General features: G+C 41.1%; 1 protein-coding gene across 1 annotated transcript in view; it reads left to right on the forward strand.

The window, feature by feature from the left end:
• Positions 1–22,005, forward strand: part of ITGA4 (integrin subunit alpha 4) — a 531,379-nt gene that overhangs the window by 104,620 nt on the left and 404,754 nt on the right. The window contains exon 5 of the mRNA XM_086956223.1: positions 751–818. Within this exon, the coding sequence (XP_086812349.1) occupies positions 751–818 (68 nt within the window). The remainder of the gene's footprint in view (positions 1–750; positions 819–22,005) is intronic.

The raw sequence follows: 22,005 nt of genomic DNA on the forward strand, positions 1-22,005 counted from the left end.
GCATTTCAACAAATCACCACCAACTGGAAAAACTTTTCTAACATTTCTTTTTGAGCATGGTGGTATAATGTATGCTAAAATCACAGATTGGACACTGCTTTCATTTTTCCTATTCATTTGGCAACAAAACGTATGGACTTATGGCTCCCTATCACGTTGTACCTCGATGTATGTGTCAACCGTCCTTTCATACCACAGCCTATCCAACAAGAGGTCCCCTAACCTCCTTAATTGCCCCTTGCATTCTTGATATCTTTTCCTAACACTTTGTCCATATTTCTCTTTGCATTGCTGTATTTTCATGCTTATTATGTTTCCTTTATTTAGCTCTAAAGCCTGTGATTTGAATTTGATTAGCTTTTATTAACTTTTATTGACATTGATTATTGATTTTACTGTACTGCTCTCATTACTTTTTATTGCTTTTGTAATGAGACCCTGACTTTTTTTCTTTTCACTAATAAAAAATTTTGTACTGGAAAAAAAAGTGAGAGTGACAGCAGTGGCAAAAAAAACAAAATTGGCAGAGCCAATAGGTCAGCTCTGAGATCCATTGTCTTTTCGAGTGCTTGTTTAAAGTCATGGTGAGTACCTTTCATCCACACAGCTCCTAAGGTTTCAACTGAACATCATGGCCAGATTTTCAACAGGTTTTTCTGCCTTTCATTTATTTCATAAGGAAATGTATGCTCCTTTCTTACAGTGCATGCCAAATCAATTATATCTAATATATACTGTTTTCATTTACAGATCATGATAGGAAATTTGGACTAGGCCTTGGATCCTGCCAGGCTGGGACATCCAGCTTTTATGCAAGGGTATGTTTTATGTATAAAGTGGAATCTTATTATATCTACGTGAAGTAGAGCACATTTTTGATTTTCATAGAATATCCTCGCTTTCTCTTCTACACAATCCTAGCGCATACAAAAAGCTGTACACAAAGGTAAAGAAAGAAAGAATGGCAGCGGTTCACACACCACAATCAGGACTGTATTGCATGGTGCGCATTCTTTTCCTGTCCATATCGCCATTTTGGGGACTTCTGCATTAATGCAAGCAAAAATAGACTGTTCCTTTACATTACTGTGCACCAACAAAGCTTAAAAGAAAAAAGGCCAGCGTTTCTGTTTTTAGCGTGAACAGGCAATGAAAAGGCAAATCTAGAAACAGGACGCTGGTTCCTGAGAACTAGATAAACCATTGCAATCCATATGTTATTAAATCATGTTATAACCCTCCTCTTTTGTCCAACCGAGTATAAAAAAAACCATTTACCCTGTGAAAGAATAGCAATAAAAATAATGGAATTAGTTTTTTAACATAAAACAAGGACTGGCACAAGCTCATGGATGGATAGGACGATCAAATGTAAGTAGTAAGGATTCGTAATTAGATCCAATAACTATAAGATTACTGGAATTAGTTAAGGACCCAGTTTATACTCTGTGTCACATAGTCATCAGTATTACAATAACAAATGTGCATGTCATTAGCAACATTGGCATTAACCATAAAAATAAGGAAAAAACATTAACACGTGGAAAGAAAAAGTTGTATCAAGGAAGGACAAATTCAAAGAAAAATGAAGGTTTCAAATCCATATCCAAGTTTACGATATGAACAATGATTATAAAATAATGTGTGCAAACCAACTCAACATGCATACTTTCAGTGGTGTGTTTTTGTTGTTATTGTGTAGTGCATATTCTTTCGTTTATTTATGACACATTTAATAGTTTATTTAAGTCTATTTGTAAAATAAAAACATCTGTGTTAAAAAAGCCACAAATGTTAATATGTAGCAACACCTGTGTTTTATATTTCTGCATATTAAGGCCAGTAGTATGTCTGGTACACGAGGTACCACAAGAAGGTTGTGTAGTAGTGCTGAATTATACAACCTGTGTGCTACAGCGAAATCCTCCTTTGGCCCATACATAGAATGCTTCCTCATTTTCATGCTGGTATTCCCCATGTGAAAAATGTAATTGCTACTTCTAGCAGTGGATGTGCCAATGAAGAAGAGAGGTTGCCTGTCTGACAGCACAGATGTAGAACCCCCTTATGTAAATATGTAGGTATCATGTAAGGAAGGATTCCATGGCCTTATCTCACCATTTCGAAAACTCCCATTCCCCCTGTGGTGTCTCAAGCTTAAATCCTCAGGGAGGTGGACCCTGGCAGTGGTCTCATGAAGACAGATCAGGGCTGCCTTTGTGCAGACACAGCCTTATATGGCCTGACGTATGTTGATTGGATCTAAACTAGCACATTAGTGCAGGTTCTCTTACATGGATCCTCAAAATGTTCCTGAAAAGGCACTGTCACAAACCACCACACTCTTCTTAGGGCTACCTAACTCACTCTCAAACGCTGGGTGCACATGAGTGCATAGTAGAAGAGGGGCAAATGTACTACATTAGTTTAGGCAGAAGAGGCATGTTCTACGGTTATTGGATACGACTCTTAAGGCATCCTGGAGGCCTTTACGTGTCACAGAGCCAGCTCCAGGTCTAATTTAAAATCACATATGTAAAGAAGGACAATGTCCACATACAGGTAAATACTGTCTAATCCCTCCCTGATATTTATTCTCGGAGTCAGCATTTCTTGGCGCGTACCTGCATATCACATGTGCCAGTGGTTATTTGAAAGTTTGGCTGGGGGTGCACGTAATAAGAAAAGAGTCCAAGAGAAGAAGTATTTGTATGCAAAAAAAGTGTCTTGTTTGTTCCAAAATTTTTTTGTTTTTCAAAAGATTCCACATTTATCAATATACATCAGCCAACGCGTTTCTCTCCCTCACTGGGAGCTTCCTCAGGGCTGAAATTTAAACATAACAGATGCATATGAGTTACAGTCTTTTAAACAAAAACTTAATGAAGCGTATGCACTTTACACATTTCAAACAATTTTAAACAGACAAAGGACGGCGCATAGAAAAATTATCAAAAAAATCATTTCATTAAAAAGCATTTTCATTAAAAAAGACACCAGGAACATATACCACATGCCAATTTAGGTGAGAATCATCAAAGGCGAAAATGAAAAAAGGGTGAAAAAAGGATGTATGAAAAAGTCCATAAAGGAGAATGGGTTGGGAACAAGTGGGGTAGTGCAGAGAAGGGAAAAAGAGAGAATAAAAAATGGACATCCAAGAAGTGCTTAGTCAGTGAATGAGAAATTGTATTTACATAAGGGAAACAGTATTGGTAATACTGTGTCCATATAGAGCTACAAATATGGTGAGGATTAAATGGCCTCAAGCGTTGAGAATGAGATTTGTATAGTTTATGGATTGTTTTTGAGGCATAGCAGGTGGGTAGAGAAAATAGATGGCAAATTATTTTTACCAGATATTCTCTCAGATATTTTATTCTAGAAATGCATAGGTTTATTTCCTTAACAGTTCAATACCTGTATATTCGCTGGGTTCAGTTCAATAGCCCTCTTCCAGTGGCACAGATTAATAAAATAAGTGCAAAGGATCAAATAATTATAGCAAGTGGTAAGTCCCATCGAGAAGTTAAGATTTGGGGATTTTCCAATATAAAACAGATATATTAAAAGGTCTTGATATAACACATAAAGGCTTACCAAATAAATTTGTGATGAGCCTTCAAATTTGAAGTACTTGTAAATTTGGAAGTTAAGCGGACGCGTTATTCATTGCCCAAAATTGGGTAGATGTCAACCAGCCGGGGTCTTTGGCTACAATGTTATAGTGACAAAAACATACAATAATGTATTTAGGTAAAAGCACAACACAAAGCGATTTAGTGATTCACAAAATTAAATTTAATCTAGATGGTAACAGAACACAATGTAAAAGAGATGCATTTGTTCGAATATTGTCATATACACAATTAGTCAAAAGGGCATAGATGCATGATGGTTTTATTGCTAAAGTCCTAATGGATGTCACCTACTGGATTCGAAAATTAAGGAACCAGAATTAATAGTATATATCTTTCAAAGAGTCAGTCATGGATTTCGTATAGTGCAGGCTGCAGGATTCCTCCCCAAGAGTTTATCTGCTCTCTAATTTTATCCCTAGGCCCAATGATCGCATATCAATTAGCTCACGGTAGTTTGGCCATATAGTTTGGGGTCCAAGGTTCAATTCTAATCCAATCCCAAAAATCGGTCCACCCACCTCAGTGATTTGCTATTGCCTTGTAGACCGTGCAGAGTTGTGTGTATCCTCTTGGGATGTAATTTATCAGTTCCTTTTATTCAGGGTCAGTCTCCTATAAATGACCGACAGTAAAATGTATGCAAGTTGGATCAGTTCCTAGAAGAAAGAGGTATAAAATACAACAAACTTCAAATTGATATCCAAGATAGAGTATAAGATGTCAGTGCAAATCACAGTCACTAAATGGTGACTCAGAAGTAGTAACTTAAGAAAACTACTCACTTGGTTACAAGGGATCCAAAAGGATGCCTCCTCGTAATCCTTCCTATCTGTGCGTAGGGTGTCGCCAAACCGGTCCCATATATATACGAACCTAGTGAGGTATTAGAAGGGTGCATATTTATAATCAAGTTTCTTTTAAAGGCTGGGATCCATATATTATCATATATTCTAGAAATGACGATAGTTTCAACTCTTTGCGAAAAACATTTGGGTTAAAAAGGTCTATATATGAGTCATCTAGACTTTTTGTATATATAGCCTTCAAGTACCATGATGCACCACATCGATAGTAGAGCCCTTTTGGTCCCTTGTCCAGTGGTGGCTGGTATGGAACACGGTTGGCGGGGAGGGGAACTTTGACAAATATTTTTAAAAGACAAAGGCTCGCCTGAGCCAATCACAACACCACAATCCAGCATTGTGATTGGTCTGAGCGCCGTGGTTCGGCACTCAGATGGGGACAGGGAGTCTGTGCATGTTCTCCACCCAGGCTGTGTATTACCGCCCCGTGGAGGACATGCAAAGTGTGCATGACTGTTTGGCCGACCCAAGACGTCCGGCTAAACCGTCATGCACACTTAAGTGCATGAACCATTCCCACTCGCTGTGCCACCAGCCCCCCCCCCATCCTAACCAAGCCCTAAGAAACGAAAAATAATATGATAATAAAGTTATCATTTTATTTTTCCCTTTTCCACTGCTCTGAGAGAAGTGGGGCGATGCACCTCTGCCTTAGCGAAGAAGCCACCCCTGACAGGTGCTGTGGCTAACCTAACATGAACAGAAGCAAGGACAAAGAACAGCCCTGTACAGTATTGTACTGCTCTTTCATTTGTTTAACCCTTTCGATGCTGATGACGAGCTCAGCTCGTCATCACCCACGGGTGTCATGTGCTGATGACGAGCTGAGCTCGTCATGCAAACAGCAAAATGGTAAATCCCAGCACAGGAGGGGGAAAACGCCTAGCAGCCAAGAGGTTAAATGTGTTTTATTGCATTTTCAAGTCTTTATAAATAAATAAATAGTTGTTTCAAGTTTCTATTCACACATATTCATCACTTACAAGCAATGCAAACAGCTGATTATTATACCACATGTTCACTGTTACATTATATTGCCTGCTACAACATGACACAAAGTTGGACGGTTCCATGCTAATATGTGTACAGTAATCGCTGTTGATGAACATACATGCTGTAGTATAGAACATGTATTAATTACAGAGATAAACCGTTTCCCCCCCAAAAAATAACATTTACAACATGCACATTATACATGACTTCCAGTGGAGAAAAAAGGGAGAGAAAGGAAAAGAAAAGAAAGAACAAGAGGAGATACCCATTGGCTCACCTTCCCCCCACTAATTGGTCAGTCGCACCCGCCCACTGCTCAATATCATTTGTATGCATTAGTGAGTATGAATCGGTTCCCAGGACAGTGACCCCCGTCGTCTCCCTGACCACTCACGGCCAACTCGGTGTGACTAGCCCTGGTCCTCTACAGGAGTACTTCTGTTGTCAAGGGCCGCTTCACTGCCCTCCTTTGCACTCCTCTTTCATTTGGCTGGAAATGATCTCACCTATGCTCACACATGTAGTGGTAGAGGAGTATAAATGCCACTCCTACTTCTGTATTCTATCACCAGAACCCATGTGCCATAGAACCTGAAAAACACATTCACAGTTCACTGTATTGAAATCTTCCTCAGTATCCATAGACGACTCCCTTGAGGTTAGAAAGCCTGCATTCATCCCAATGCAAAATCAATTAATCAATAAACTTCAGTTCGGTCGATTTAACTCCAAAAGTGCAACAGGCAATACAGTACAATTTCTAATAAAAATAATTAAAAATATCTAATAAAATACATATATACAAGTTACATATAAAAATGAGTTAGGGTACCTAATGAAATACATATGTTACTAAACACGAGTAATTATCAAGTATTATTAAACTAATATCGAATAAAAGACCACATTATCAATCCCTCCTCCTAAATTGACAAGTAAAACTGATAGTGGCAAGAGCCTCTAAGAAGTCCTAATATTGGGCTGAAAGGGTCCAGAATCTGTCTAGATTCTCCAGTCCAGCAATAGATTAGATGGACCCTAATACAATATATATCGGTATAAGCTTGTTACAGGGACTGGAACATAATAAGACCATTGTTAGCTTATGGAAGGACAGTAAGTGTCGAAACTTAGGAATCACAGTAGCCACTTTTTGCCTACAGGGTTTGAGTCAGCATATTTATATATGGTTAATTGTAAATGAACAAGGTTGCCTAATGGATTTTAATCTCCTGGAGGGCGATAGATTATACTGTGACCACTATGGTCATTCCAAATCCAAAGCATAGCATTTTCCTAGTATGCTTTTTTCAATTTCAGATTGAGACCCTGTACAACTTCTGCTGGTGAATTCCATACATCTCCAATTTTCATCAATTCACACTGTTTCTTAACATTTTTCAACCATGGGGTACAGGTTTGTTTATCAAAGAAGATTAAATCCACCAAGGAGTCCCTGTAGGGAGCCAACTCCAAGGTTGTCCATAACCTCACCCAATACAGCAGAAGCTTTAAAAGGGACACCATGTGGATGGGCTTTAGAGCTAGATCCAGCCTCAGGGGAGCAAGGGGTATGATCAATGGCAAATTTAGCACACCCCTAATAAATTTGTTTGCTGCAGTTGTAAGAGAAATTGCATCAGTGTAGCACCATACCTCTGACCCATAGGTGGCTGCTGCAACTGCAGTAGCTCTATATATCCGCAGGGCCATGGCTATTGCTCCACCTGCTATAGCCTTATATATCCTCCCAATCTATTGTGCTCTCTGATCTGATTAAGAGCTAATTTTCTCTTTCTGACAATCCTATTCCTCAGTAGTCAAAATGTTTTACCTGTTCTGTTGGGGAGCTTCGATCACCATCCTTGTTCTGAAGGATTTGTGTATATTTGTCCCCCTAAATTTTATTTTGGTGGATTTACTTCAAGGCCCCTCTTTTGGCAGAAGGCAGCAAAGGAACCCAGATCCGACTGAAGGCCCATGGGCGATCTGGAAATAAGCAGAGTGTTGTCTGCCAACATTAGGGTCGGGACTGGTGCTCCTGATAATTTGGGTGCATCATGCGTACAGCCTGAGGGCAATTTGACTGCCCTGTTAATATTTAGACTAGAATGAGTCTGGGCATATTTGCATCCCTGCTTTACTCCCCGTCTAATGGGTATCCTTTCAGTTAAATCACCACCCATGTTCCATCTCACCCTTGCAAAAGAATTGGTGTGAAGGACTGTTAGATCCAGAGAAGATCACCGGGTAACCCAAAGCCTCCAGACCCTTCCATAAGTTATCTCTTTGAACCAGGTCGAACGCCGACCTCAGGTCAATAAATGCAACATATAAATGGTCCCTCTTCAAGGTCACGTGCTTCCAGCACATTACCATAAAGTAGAAGACACAATGATGGTGCTAACCTTTTTTCTAAAGCTGGCCTGCGTGTCCTCCAAGATATGTTTATCCGAGACCCACATTTACAGCCTTGCCAGGACTTGCCTGCAAAATATGTTTTAGCTATTATCCAATAAGGTTATGGGTCTGTAGTTGGAGGGCAAATCTCCATTTCCTTTTTCAACCCCTCCGCTTAACGTTCCGCGCTGGTGCGGAACGTTCTATTGCGCTGGCGGGCCGGAACGTTCAACGGACGTGCGCAGCACTACCGAGGTAGTGCATACGACGTCCGCTGAATGTGGCCAGCACTGAAGGGGTTAAAGATTGATATTATGTAATGTAATGTAATGTAATGTAACATACACTTATAAAGCACACTATCACCCCACATGTATCCTGGCGCTGAGATCACCTTACATTTCACTGCGCACATGCACAACCGATCCACCACCGAAATTAGTACAGATCGAAGGCCAGGTTTAATTAGTCTCTCTGAAAGAGCCAGGTTTTGAGCCTTTATCTAAACTGAGGAACGGCAGCAGCAAGCCAGGTAGATGGAATATTATTTCTCCTCATAATAGCATTGCTCATAAGATTGAGATAGGGGACCCATACTTCAGGATGGGAGATGAATAAGTCACCCAGAATACCATCTAGCCCAGGGAGCTTTCCTTTATTCATTTGTTTAAGTGCCTTCTATGTTCCCATCAGGGTGAAATATGAGGACTCCCTCTTTGCAGATCCCCTCCCCCTTCAATAGTTACTATATTTACTTGCTTTGATAAAATTCCCCTCCTCTGATTCTCATCCTGGTGCATTTCTTGACCCTATTCACTATAAAGTTCCCTAAAGTGTGCTACCCACTTATTTTGCCGTCAATGTCCTGTGTTACTGTTATCACTAGCTTCCAAAAAGCCTTTGTGTTCCTGTTCATCAAGTGTATTAGTGAGTTCTGTCCACTGTTCTGCCTACCAGTTTCTTTTAGCTTTAGTCGGGATGTTTTCATAATTCTTCCTAGCGGCAATTAATGCAGCTAGACTTCCCTTCCCTGTAGACTCTAGTAGGCAGCTTTTTGCTAGTCAACATTCTTTACTGAACCAACTGGGTGTTTTTTTTTGAGGAAGGCATTCCCTTTTGTCAAAGCGGGGTCTTAATTGTGTCATTATTTGGCAATGCACAGTGACAATTTCTGACTTGAGAGTTTCTGTGCTTGCTTTTGAGGACAGATTTCCCACAAATATCTCATATATTAATGTTTGTGCAGCAGAGTTAGACTCTATATCTGTGCATTCATCCCTTCTATGAAATGAAATAGTTGTCATTTCTTTGAGGACGTGCCCCTGCGTAGCATGAATCAACTTTGATCATGATGGACCAAAAGAGAAAAAATCAGCTTAAGTGGTTAAAATGTAACCTATGAATTTACAATTCAGGGTATTCATAGCAATGGGATGATAGGTGGGGGCACCAAGAGATCACTGCCATGTTTAGGCAAGCCAGCTATGATTGCTTTACAAACGGTGGGAGGCAAGAGCCTAGCATCCATAGCAGCTTTAAGCATATCCAAAAAGGCCTGTGCCAGTAGTCAGGAAAGGGGTGTAAAATCCAGAGGGTAGGCCATTGCCATCGGAAGTCTAGCTAGGTGCAAGGTGGGATATAAGTAGTTCAATCTCTAATAGTGTGATTGGGGTGTCAAGTGCATCTCTATGATCCAATTTCAGCGAATTTTGCTTGGCTGTGTGTTTCTCATTAGACAACACTGTATCCCACCACACCCTCCTCACCAGACTCCATCACATCCCCATCAGAGGGAATCCCCTGAATTTGATCACTTCCTTCCTAACCGGACGCACACAGAAAATCTGTATACCGTCCTTCGCCTCTGAACCCAAAAGCATCATCTGTAGAATTCCCGAAGGATCCTCCCTTGTCCACTCTCTCTTCAATGCTTACATGACTCCATTGGCCAACATCGCCAGCACTCATGGACTCAACATCATCTCATACGCTGACGACACCCAACTCATCCTCTCTCTCACAGAAGACACGAACACCACCTGATTCAACTTCCAGAAAGCCATGACCAACAGCGCCGACTGGATAAGATCCAACTGCCTGAAGCGGAACATGGACAAGACAGAAGTGCTCATCTTCAGAAAGATCTTCAATTTGTAATGATTTTAAGGAAGTGCCATGGATTATTAGAGCATCTGTTGTTGCAAGATATTTTAGATCTATGTGTTGTTGTTCGAAGTCTTTATACTATGCATTCATTTGACGAAGGATGATTGTCTTGCTATCAGCTGATTGGAAAGTCTGAACTCCAACGTGATTTGAGGTCGAAAGGTGTTTGGTGGTAAAAAATTTAAAAAACTCTTCTATATATTCAATCTGATTGTGTTCAAAAGAGGTGGAAACCCCTGATAGAGCTGCTAGTCCATAAAATAGTGATGGTTGAAACTTGCTTTTGTCTCCTGGAGTGTAGTGATTTGAAGGCCAGTTTAAAGAGTTTGTAAAAGGACTGTACAATCGAGGAAGGAAACGTAAAGGTAGAGACTTGTAAGGTTTTACAGTCGCGACCTTTATTGTTGATATACCAAGCACCTTGCTTTTCATTTTCAGTCCTACTGTAATGATATTAGTTTTATCAAGACTTATTTCTACCTTATTGCTGTGACCATATGTTCCGAGTTTGTGGAGCAGTCTTTGAACTCCGATCGGTGTTGTACTAAGCAGAGTATCATCAGTGTAATTTAAGCAGATGGATTTGGCCTTATTTTGGAGCATCAGCTGTTGTTTTGCTTCGAGCGTCATTCAGGTCTCCATTAAAAAGGTTGAACAGGATTGGGGCCAAACACGCCTCTGTTAAGGCCTGTTTCTGTTGCAGATTTTTCGAGAAACTTCACTTTGTTTTCCAATTCTAGTAGTTGGATAGGTTTCTTTAGTAAAGATATTGACACTTTGTCAAAGGTAGATTTGAGATCGATGAAACTAGGATATAATATTTAGTTTTTAATGATAGCTTCTTTTTAATTGGAACTGAGAGTGTAATAATGTTTTGGTCTGTGCCAATACCGTGCCCTACACAGCCCAGTTTATGAAGGAGGAATTGTGTGTAGTTCCTGCCTATTGTTCCAGATCTTTAACTTGCAACGTATTTTGAGTCATTATCCAGTAATACCATTAGCTGATAATTGCTGGATTTATACTATTTCATTTTTTATGGATTGGCTGCAGTATAGATCTGCCCTTAGATTCTGGAATGGTTTGGAAAAATAAACACTGGCTGCAAGGTTGAGTGAAAATATTTCACCAGAAGCCATAGTTGATTATATGTTGTTGCCGCCCACTGAGCATGCCCATTTACCTGTAGCCTTTCACTTGACTGCATTCAAGTTTGTTTGTGTGCGCTATTATTTGTGTGTGTTTCTGTTTGTTTCAGGTAGGACTTCTTTTCGTCCTTTGTCGTGTTGGTGAAGCTTTTATTTATTTTATGTGTTATCTGTATATTTTCGGCAATACACAACTATTGCTGGTAATTTAGCTTTGTTTAGGCAAACCTTTGTTTATTCGGTACCTTTGTTTTTGGAGAAAGCAAGTGAGTCACTTTCTTCCAACTTTGAAGTTTTGAGTTGTTTTTCATGTGTTATTGTTTAAGCTAAAAGGGGACTCTGTCATTTCCAAAAATATATTTTTTGTGTGAAATGTCATCCCGGCGTGCTCCACAAGTCATTCCTGTTCCATTACATGATACTACACCCACTCTTCTTCCACACGCCCCTCCCTTCTTCCAGTTTCCTCTCCTGAGAAAAAACAATACATTCTCTTTTTGTTTTTTACTCCTCCTGTGCCTCCTTTCTGTTTCCCTTTTCAGTTGTGTGATCAATGGCGCAAATCTCTTGCGACAGAAAGAAAAATTAAATATCATGCTAGATATGGGAGGGACGGTGAGCTGGAGGAAAAGAGAGGTCAAAGGCCACCTGTTAGAAATGGAGTCTTTAGTTAGCAGTGGTTTGCACCCTGTCCAAGTAGGGACCCTAACTCTAGTTGGGGTAAGTAAGTTACACCCTCAGAATAGCCGGCACTCGCCTCCTTGGTAGCTGGGTAAGAGCAGTCTGGCTTCTCTCAGAAGAAGTGTGTAAAGTATTTGTACACGTACACACACACACACACACACACACACACACACACACACACACACACACACACACCCCTCCACACCAGTTTAGAAAAGTAACCAATATTTATCTGATTAAAACAAGACCAAAACGACAAAGATCCAACTTACACAACTCAAGATATGAATTTTCAAAGTTAAATAAAGTGTCGTTCTTAGAAATCAATGGCTGCTCTTGACCAGGACAAAGTACCTCAGATGCGTCAAAAATCAAAGGCAATGCGTGGTGCAGGAGAGGTGAAGTGTCGAAAAAGCAGGTGATGCATCAGTTCCTTACTGCTACGCAGGTCTGTGGCACATTGGTGCTTGGGGACAGTGCTTTGCGCAGAGGAGGTGATGCGTTGCTCTATACAGTGATGCGTCAGTTCCTTAAGTAATTGAGCCACTAATGCCCGGTGATGATACATGGCACAGGGGAGGCGATGCATCGTTTTCAGGCATGGTACAATGGTTTCTTACTGCAGTCCGGTGTCAATGATAAAAGCGGCACTCAGGGAAGATGCGCCATGAAGTGTTGAAAATCATGTTCCACTGAGTTGATTCCATGTTTTGAAGCAGGCACTGTCTCGCAGTCAGAGCGGTGGGTCATGAACTTCGGTGATGCGGTGCTCAAGACTCACACAGTGGCGGTTCTCCAGAGGCCCTGTCGTGAAAGGCCAGGGTCTGCGTTGAAAGCTGCGGTAGTTGCTTGGGGTGGGCACTACGCTTCGGTGCAGGCATCAGCGGTGTGTCGAGTTTTGCAATGATGCCCCAGTTCCGAAAGGACGCTTCGAGTTGATGCGTGGATTTTCTTCTCTTCAGCACCAGAACTCACTTCCAAGGGTCCCAGGAACTGGATTTGGCACACCTTGACATAGTAAGGCTCTTAGCAGAGGAGCCCAGGGTCTTGGTAAATGAAGTCTTTGATGGCCCTGAGATTTCCAACAGAAGGCAAGTTCAACTCAAGCCCTTGGAGAACTTTAGAAAGCAGGATGTAGAAAGCGAAGTCCAGTCCTTTCATTCCCAGGACTGAAGCAGCAAGTAGCAGCCCAGGACTGCAAAGCAAACGGCAAAGTGGCAGTCCCTCCTGACAACAACACAGCTCTTCTTGCTGTCAGAATGTCCTCAGTCCAGAAGTGTTCTCTGTATATGGTGTCAGAGGTCCAGTACTCCTACCCATTTCAGCCATTGAAGTAGGCATACTTCAAAGTAAGGTCTTTGTAGTGCACAAGACATTGCTCTTCCCTGGCCTAGGTCCAGACACACCACAGGGGGTGGTGACTTATTTGTGTGGGGACAGGCACAGCCCTATTCAGGTGTCAGTGTAAACTCTTCCCACCACTCTAGCTCAGGAAAGCACATCAGCTGGGTGATAGGCCATCCGGAACTGCAGGGCACACCTCATCTCCCTTTGAGTGACTGCCTTAAGTGAATGCACAAACCGCCCAACTGTCATCCTGACCTAGACGTGTATTCAGAGACAGGCAGAGGCCCCGAATGGTTAAAGTAAGAAAGAGCCAACTTTCCAATAGTGGCATTTTCAGACCTGCAATTTAAAAAACAACTTCATTAAACAATGTATTTTTTAATTGTGAGTCCAGAGACACCAAACTCCAGTTTTCTATCTACTCCCATTTGGAATATGCACTTGTAAGATGTTACAAGGCAGCTCCAATGCTAACCTTTGGGAGAGATAGGTCGTGCTGTAGAGATAAATGAAATCAGCAGTATTTCACTACCAGGACATGTCAAACACAACAGTGCATGTCTAACTTTTTAAATACACTGGACACTGCCCATGGGTCTACCTTGGGCTTACCTTAGGGGTGCCTTACATGTAATAAACGCTAATCTTTGGGCCTGGCAAGTAGGTGCACTTGCCAGGTCAAAATAACAGTTTGAAACTACACACACAGACACTGCAGTGGGTGGCCTGAGACATGTTTGCAGGGCTACTCATGTGGGTTGCACAATCGGTGCTGCAGACCCACTAGTAACATTTGACTTACAGGCCCTGGGCAATCCTGGTGCACTGCACTAGGGACTTATTAGTAAATCAAATAGGCCGTTCACGGAGAAACCAAATATCATTACATTTTAGGCGGGGAGCACTTGCACTTTAGCACTGGTCAGCAGTGGCAAGGTGCCTAGAGCCCTAAAGCCAGTAAAAACAAAATACAGCACACAGACAAAAAAAAGAGGTCAGAGGCAAAAGGGTAGAAGAAACCACACCAAACAATGCCAGGTCAAACACCGCACATGAAACGTGAGCCCTGGGAAGGACAGGCAGCTGGGGCCCGAGAAAGAAAGTTTTGTGCTTTTGCATCATTTGTGAAGCAGTAAAGCAGGGGCTGAGATGTGATGTTTGATTCCCTCTTTCCATGTACACTTGTACTGGTTAATTCTTCACTCCTCTCCCTGCCCCTATCTAATGCTCCCTCCTCCCCCACACTGCCCTCGATTTGCTTAAAAAATAGGTAAATAAATAAATGGCAGTGTCAATGCTGAGGGCATTATAGCACTTTTTTAACTCATGCGCTCCACCCCACCTGCCCTCAGTTCACTAGCCCCAACCGCCCTCCCATTAACCACCCCCAACCGACAGACCAAGCCAATAGTTTTTCCATAGGTGAGACCTATTGGCTTTGCCCATGTGTGTTCTTTTTTATGAGGCACATGTGTTTTCAGGTATCTCATGAATGCTAGTTCACAGCAGTAAACATGCTATATTCCCTTTTTAATGAAGGTTTCCTGTCTCCTATCTTTCTGATTGACTGTTCTGCCAACAAGCTTGTTTATTTGGTCAGTGTTCTTTACTGATAGAATAGCTTAAGAAACTCCACTAAAATAACCAAGCTGGAGTTCAGAAGTGAATGACCAATAACGAAGTCTCTACATTTTTGTTTTTATCTTTTCACATTTGCTGTGCAAAGACAGGGGTCAAATGTTAGACTCTGCCTTCCAGGGAGCTTGGTGTTTACTTTTCTTTCTCTGACTGCAGAGTAAGAGTATTTATGTGGCAATCTTGTGATGGTCTGGGGATGTGAAAGAAAAGGATTTAGGATGTTATTTTTTCTAGCACACAACAAAGTATAAATGTCTGTAAATTAACTGTGCAGCTATTTCAGATTATATCAGAATTGGGAAAGAACAAATGATGCCCATTGTTTTGTAATTCTGAAGTGTGGTGGAAACAAATATTTAAATATGTCCAAAATAAATCAGTACACTTGGTTATACTGATTTCAAAGCATTGTCCTTTGTGCTCAGTATAGGTTTATCAGTAAAACTGTATGTCTGCAAATGTAATGGTCATTTCAGTTGAAAATGTGTTGTCTGTACTAGTACTGCACTACCACACCATGCATACATCACTATACCACTCTACTATGTGCCACTACACTCTACACCACTGTATGCCACTCCACTTTACAACCCTCTACTCCATTTTATGCCTCTACACCTTATGCCATACCACTCTATGCCCCTTCTACTCTATGCCCCCTCCACTCTATTCCCCTCCACTCTATTCCCCTCCACTCTATTCCCCTCCACTCTATGCCCATCCACTCTATGCCCATCCACTTTACCCCTTCACTCTACGCCACTCCATTGTTTGTCACTTCACACTATCCTACTTTACGATACTCCAATCCATGACACTCAACTCCACGAAACGGAACTGCGCTCTACGACACTGTATATCGCTCTACTCTTCGACGCCCTATGACACTACTCGAAACCACTCCACTCTATGCCACCAAACCCCACTCCACGACACTCTACACTACTCCAGTCTACAACACACTACTTCATTCTACGGCACTTCATGCCACATTACTTCATTGTACTGCAATCTATGCCACTTTGGTAAATGACAAGGGAAGTCATTTGGGGGTAGTCAGGAGTAGCAGCTGCTACCTCTAGCTTGCTCCCTGCTACTCTTGGCACTTTCTTTGTAACCCCTGGCCTCAGAGGAGGTAAACGTTTTGTCCACCTCTGAGGCCAGGGTACACCAGTGTCAAGAGTAGCAGGAAGCAAGCTAGAGGTCCCAACTGGGACCCCTGACTACCCCCCCAGATGATGGCCATGTGTACGACACTACTACACTCCAATCTACGCCACTCCACTTGACAATCTATGCCAATCCCCTCCGGAAAACTCAATTCCACTCTACGCAACTCCATGCCACTCCACACTATAGCACTCTACGCCACTTCACTCTATGCCACCCCGCTCTACAACACTATACTCCACAACACTCCACATCATTTTACATCACTCTACAGCAATTCATTCTACTCTACTTCACTCTGTACCCCTCCACTCTACACCACTCTACAACACTCTACTCCATTCTACTGCATGACACTCCGCACTACTGTACTTCACTCTATGCAACACCACTCTGTGACACTTTACTCAATGACACTTGACCCTACAACACCCTATGCCACTCCACTCCTCACCGCTACTCTCCTCGCTACTACACTTCATTCCAATCACTGAATCTCCTCTCCACTCTATGCCACTCCACTTCACGACAGTCCGCTCTGACACTCTTCACCCCTACACTTCACTGTACCCAACAACATTCACATCTATGACACTCGTTGATACTCCACGGTGCCACTCCAATCAGACACTCCACTCTGCCACTCCACACCCTCCATGCCACTCCACTCAATCACACTCTCCTACATCCCAGTCTCTGACACTCTACTTCACTCTACGACAGTCTGCTCTGTGACATTTTACTCCGTGCAACTCCACTCTGACACTGTACTTCACTCTACGAAACTGTACTCCACTCCATAACACTCATCTCTGACACTCGATGACACTCCACTCTACAACACTTCACTCTATGACACTCCACACTGCAACACTCCATACCCTCTATGCCACTCCACTCCACGACACTCTACTCCACTCTGAGCCACTCCACTATGTGCCACTGTAGTTCAGTTCACTTTAAAACATTTTACTGCACGCAGAGGGAAACACTCCACTCTACAACACTCTATGCCACTTCTCTCTGTGTCATTCCACTCAATACCACTCCTGTCTTCGACACCCTACACTGTAATAAATTAATCCACCAATCTTCCATGATATGGGATTGCAGTAATGCATGATTGTGAACCAGTCGGTTGATTGCAACCCAACATTTTGTCCGGTTGCCATTATTGCATGAAGCATGCTTCAAAACTTTACTTTTGCCTGCTTTTTGCATCCCGGCATGCTTGTTTCTGTTGTTTATGCATAGTCTTAATTTTTTGTGACGAAGCCGAATCAAGCATTTTTTTAGCATTGTTTTTTTCCCCACCAATTTGTTTTTCCCTTTTTTAAACTTTTTGTTGAACCATGAGTTGTTGGAAATATTACTCCTATATTTTCTTTTCTTCTTATTTCTAGCTCTTATATCAGGACCATATAAAATGCCTTTCATGTAGTTTTCCTGAGTGTAATAGGGCTTATGTTTTTTACGCTCATTATTTTTGTTGCCTATCTGCTAGGTTTACCAACATTAGCTCCAACTTCTTCAATAGTTCGTGTGCTTTGCCCATCCATTTCAATCTCTTTAAATTCTCGCTACATATTATGTCTGAGCCAGGTCATATTTTCTCCAATGGGAGGTTAAAAATTGTTATTGTAAGAACCTGCAGAAGATGATCACTTTCTGCTCTTTTTTTCTATTTTGAAACTCTGAATGTTTGCGACGAGATGAAGAAGAATCAGAGCATAATCCAATTTTTAATTCCTGAAAACTGAATAGTGTGAAGGGGCTGCTGATATATGCTTCTTAAATTTGCCATTGGGAGCGCTCAGATCTGTTGTGGGAATTCTCAAATAGACTCTCTCTTTGCCTTTCTCTTCTTTGTGGTGCTGTTACTGTTGGTGCAATAGGCCATAGAGCGACCTGTATTGCCGTTTTGTCTTCATCTGTGGCGAACCTCCTTTTGCCTTTTAGATGTGCAACCCATACTCCTCACAATCCATGTAACAAATATGTACTCTTATTTTCTGCTCACCATTATAAGAATAGGAGGAAGATGCGGCCCCTCAAAAAAGAGTGACCGCTCGCAGACCTTTTGAGGTGCTGCCTCATCTCGATGGTCTGGGAATGCCACTTGATTACATGTTTTGCATATATTGCCCACCACTACCATGTTCCACAAAAAGTAGTGTTCCTTGCTAGCTGCACCAGAGTCTGTAAAACTGCAAAAATGAAACCACTCCAAAACCCCATTCCTGGGTAACATGTCCTAGCCCGTGATGCACAAAGTACGGCCCGGGGACTGCTCACTGCCCTCCTGACTTTTATATGCGGCCCTTGGTGAACAGTAACACTGGGCTGCTGTTTACTTGACTGTGCACTAACATTCAGTAAGAAGTTAAATAAATTGCAAGTATTTTTTTTTTGTTTTTTACAATTAATATTTTATTCAGCATCTAAACAATAACATAAAAGTACAGTTTAAAAACATTCACATTTCCTCTTTAGAAAGATTAAAAACAATCAATGTAAAACAGCCCACAAATACATGTACTACGTAGTTCATATTTTACTATATACATAGTAAAAACCTTAACTAAGGTGGGAGAGCAGATACATAACCAAATAGTTATGCGCCTCTACTAGTTCTAAGTGGCATTGCCAACCTTAAACTTATAGTGCAGTTAAGAGCTAACACCTCTGTGGATAACCTCTGTTTGAACCCTACTCTTCCTAAAATACCTTTTATAAACAGCTTTCTAGGGTGCGCATAGTAGGGACACAATAAATAAAGTGGAGGGTATCCTGCGGAGACCGTTGGTCGCAGCCGCACGATCCCTTCACTTCTATGCTTTGAGTGTAACCTGCTGGCACAGCCAGGCTATGATGTAATAGATCCAGCCTAAAGCGAGTCATTAAAAATCTGTCTTCGGGATTGTAAATAAGAGACAGATAGGGTTCAATACCCAGGCAGAATTTGCTCAGAATGTATGCTCTAACCGAGGGTTTAATCACCTCCCTGTCCTTCATACAGGACGCCACATATTTCAAGAATTCTGCCTTCACATGGTCTTATCTCGTGGTACCAAGTCTGTTGGACGATTAAAAAAATCTGAACAGCCCAGGGCTAACAGGGTATCCCTAACATATTTCACCCATGGAATGTTCCTTCCCTGTGCCCGGCCAATGCAAGTATTTATTTACAGTTTAACTGAAGTAAAAGAAAATATGCAAAGAAGGTGTCTTGCACCACTTAACTTTAGCAACACCTTTTTTTTTAAAGACCTCTTACAACAAACGTTTATAAATATGATAGTCTCTTCAAAATTAAAAAAATATAGATTTTGTTACCCTGTACAAGCGTTTCACCGTAGTCCATGAGATTATATCCGTGCCAGAAGAAGTATTTTTTGAAAATGATGGTTTTCAAATATGAACCTGGAAACATTTGTGCCTCCCCTAACCTGACAATAATGCCAATAGGGAACTAAGAGAAAAGTCAGCTGTCATGTGCACTCTCTGGGTGGCCTGGGTTGTTATTATATATGGACAATATATTATACATGGACAATTTTATAGTTTATTGAATCAAACACAACAAGGTTTTTTAGGGCGCATGTACTGAAATCATGTATTTCAAGGTGCTTTTAAATGTGCCAGTGAAGAATAAGGAGGCAAAGTGAAATAAACCAACTGCCTAGAAGTACAGGTTTGGTCAATTGGAGAAAACTGGATTTATTTCATGTTTTCTAGTTTCACGTTGTTGAATTCACCCTCTAATTGGATACCTCTTTCTCTCTCGTATTACACCAAAAGTCAATGCTTTGTCTATTAATCGTTGGCGGATGACGTTAGAGCATGGGTGACAGATAGAACCTACATAAAGGGTCGGCTCGTTTCGGGTTCAAGGATCCAAGAGAACCTCAAGGTGAGCCACAACTAGGCCATTTATTAAGGTGGCTCTAGATTTCAGTAACGTACCCACTTCGATCACATAATCTTAACTAAGGGGACAAAGCAAAGGAATGGTAGAATATGACTATCTTAACAATTTGGTGAAGCAAGAGTACCAACAATACACTGCAGGACTGCTTGTTTCAAGATTCCTAACTTTCTCACTACACCATATTTTAGTGAGTGGGCTGGAAGACCAGTTGTTCTCGCCCTCCCTCAAGGATTAATTTAAGTGTTTCCTATTACGTAAAAAAAGCAGCATAGAAATAGGTTGAAAAAATGATTACTTAAGAGCGCACAATTTGTTACAAGGGGAGGCTGATATTAATCAAAAAAATGCTATCAGGTTTCATAGTTTCCATCTTGCTCATTACACAACAACTGGAGTGTGAGTGCGAGTAGAATTAATGGTGAGATTCGGGGGATAACTAGAAGTGTGACCAATGGGTCATTGGTTACATCCCCAACAGGCACTCTGTGTTGGTTCCTCTTTGAATAAGGACTCCAATTCAATTTCTTTATCAATGTTTTTATTACTTGAACTACTTTCCTCTTATGATTATGTTCATCATGATTGTCCTTCAAGCATTTTTGTGAAAAACATTTTTCTTTTTTAAACACATTTCCTTTTTTGTAACAGATTATATATCTATGAGCTCCAATGCATTTCGGGCACTTTCTGCCCTTCCTCAGGGAGCAGTGGCTGTTAAAGATACAAATGTAATCATAATCACAACCCTTATTCTGTACACGTGTATCACTGTTATCAATTATTTGGGTTCACACCATGCGGGGATCTTAATAATGTGCCACTGTGTAATTACGGGAAAAATCTGTCGTTTTACACCCGTGTCGTGATGAAATTAATGAAAAATTAATTAAACAAAAACGCACTTAAATGTGAGTCGAGAACAGTCTAGACTCCCGAATCTGCATGTAAAAAGTTATGCGAGTCAATATGAAGTTTAACATCGTAAACTGCCATACAGTGTTCAGTTCTTGTTACTGACCTTGATCTTTAATAGCGTTTCATTCGAAAAGGTATTCTCCGCTTAGCTCGACGGATCACGAGTTTTTGTTTAATTAATTTTTTATTAATTTCATCATGACACGGGTGTAAAACGACAGATTTTTCCCGTAATTACACAGTGGCACATTATTAAGATCCCCGCATGGTGTGAACCCAAATAATTGATAACAGTGATACACGTGTACATAATAAGGGTTGTGATTATGATTACATTTGTATCTTTAACAGCCACTGCTCCCTGAGGAAGGGCAGAAAGTGCCCGAAATGCATTGGAGCTCATAGATATATATCTGTTTCAAAAAAGGAAATGTGTTTGAAAAAGAAAAATGTTTTTCACAAAAATGCTTGAAGGACAATCATGATGAACATAATCATAAGAGGAAAGTAGTTCAAGTAATAAAAACATTGATAAAGAAATTGAATTGGAGTCCTTATTCAAAGAGGAACCAACACAGAGTGGCTGTTGGGGATGTAACCAATGACCCATTGGTCACACTTCTAGTTATCACATAAAGGACGCCAGGGACGGAAAGCGTCACCCGACAGCAGCACCCTAACCTGATTAATCTGAATAAAAATTCATAAAATTCAAGGCTGTGCATTGATCCCACAATTTTTGAGATTCGGGGGATACCATTCACCAAAGAAATGCCACTGTGTTGCAGAACCTGCCCAGACTTTAAACCAACATATTTTGGAAAAGTGGCAAAGCCAGCATTAATCATCAACTCTTCTAGTGCCATTTCTAAAACGTCCTGCTGTCCCATGTCTAGCGGTGGAAGATGGGTGTTTGTGTCTGCCACATAAGTGAATTGCACTCCTTGTTGGGTAATCTTTGTCAAACATTTTTTATAGCACTCGCTAACTTAACTGAACATCTTTCTAAGCACTCTTAAAGTTTACAGATAAGGGACTAGAGGTATAAGGTAATTGTGAGACCTAAAATTCTATTTCATTCTAATTTAATAATCAAATTGCTTCCTTTT

This window comes from Lissotriton vulgaris, chromosome 2_1 (assembly GCF_964263255.1).
Source record: "Lissotriton vulgaris chromosome 2_1, aLisVul1.2, whole genome shotgun sequence".
Lineage (NCBI taxonomy): Eukaryota > Metazoa > Chordata > Amphibia > Caudata > Salamandridae > Lissotriton > Lissotriton vulgaris.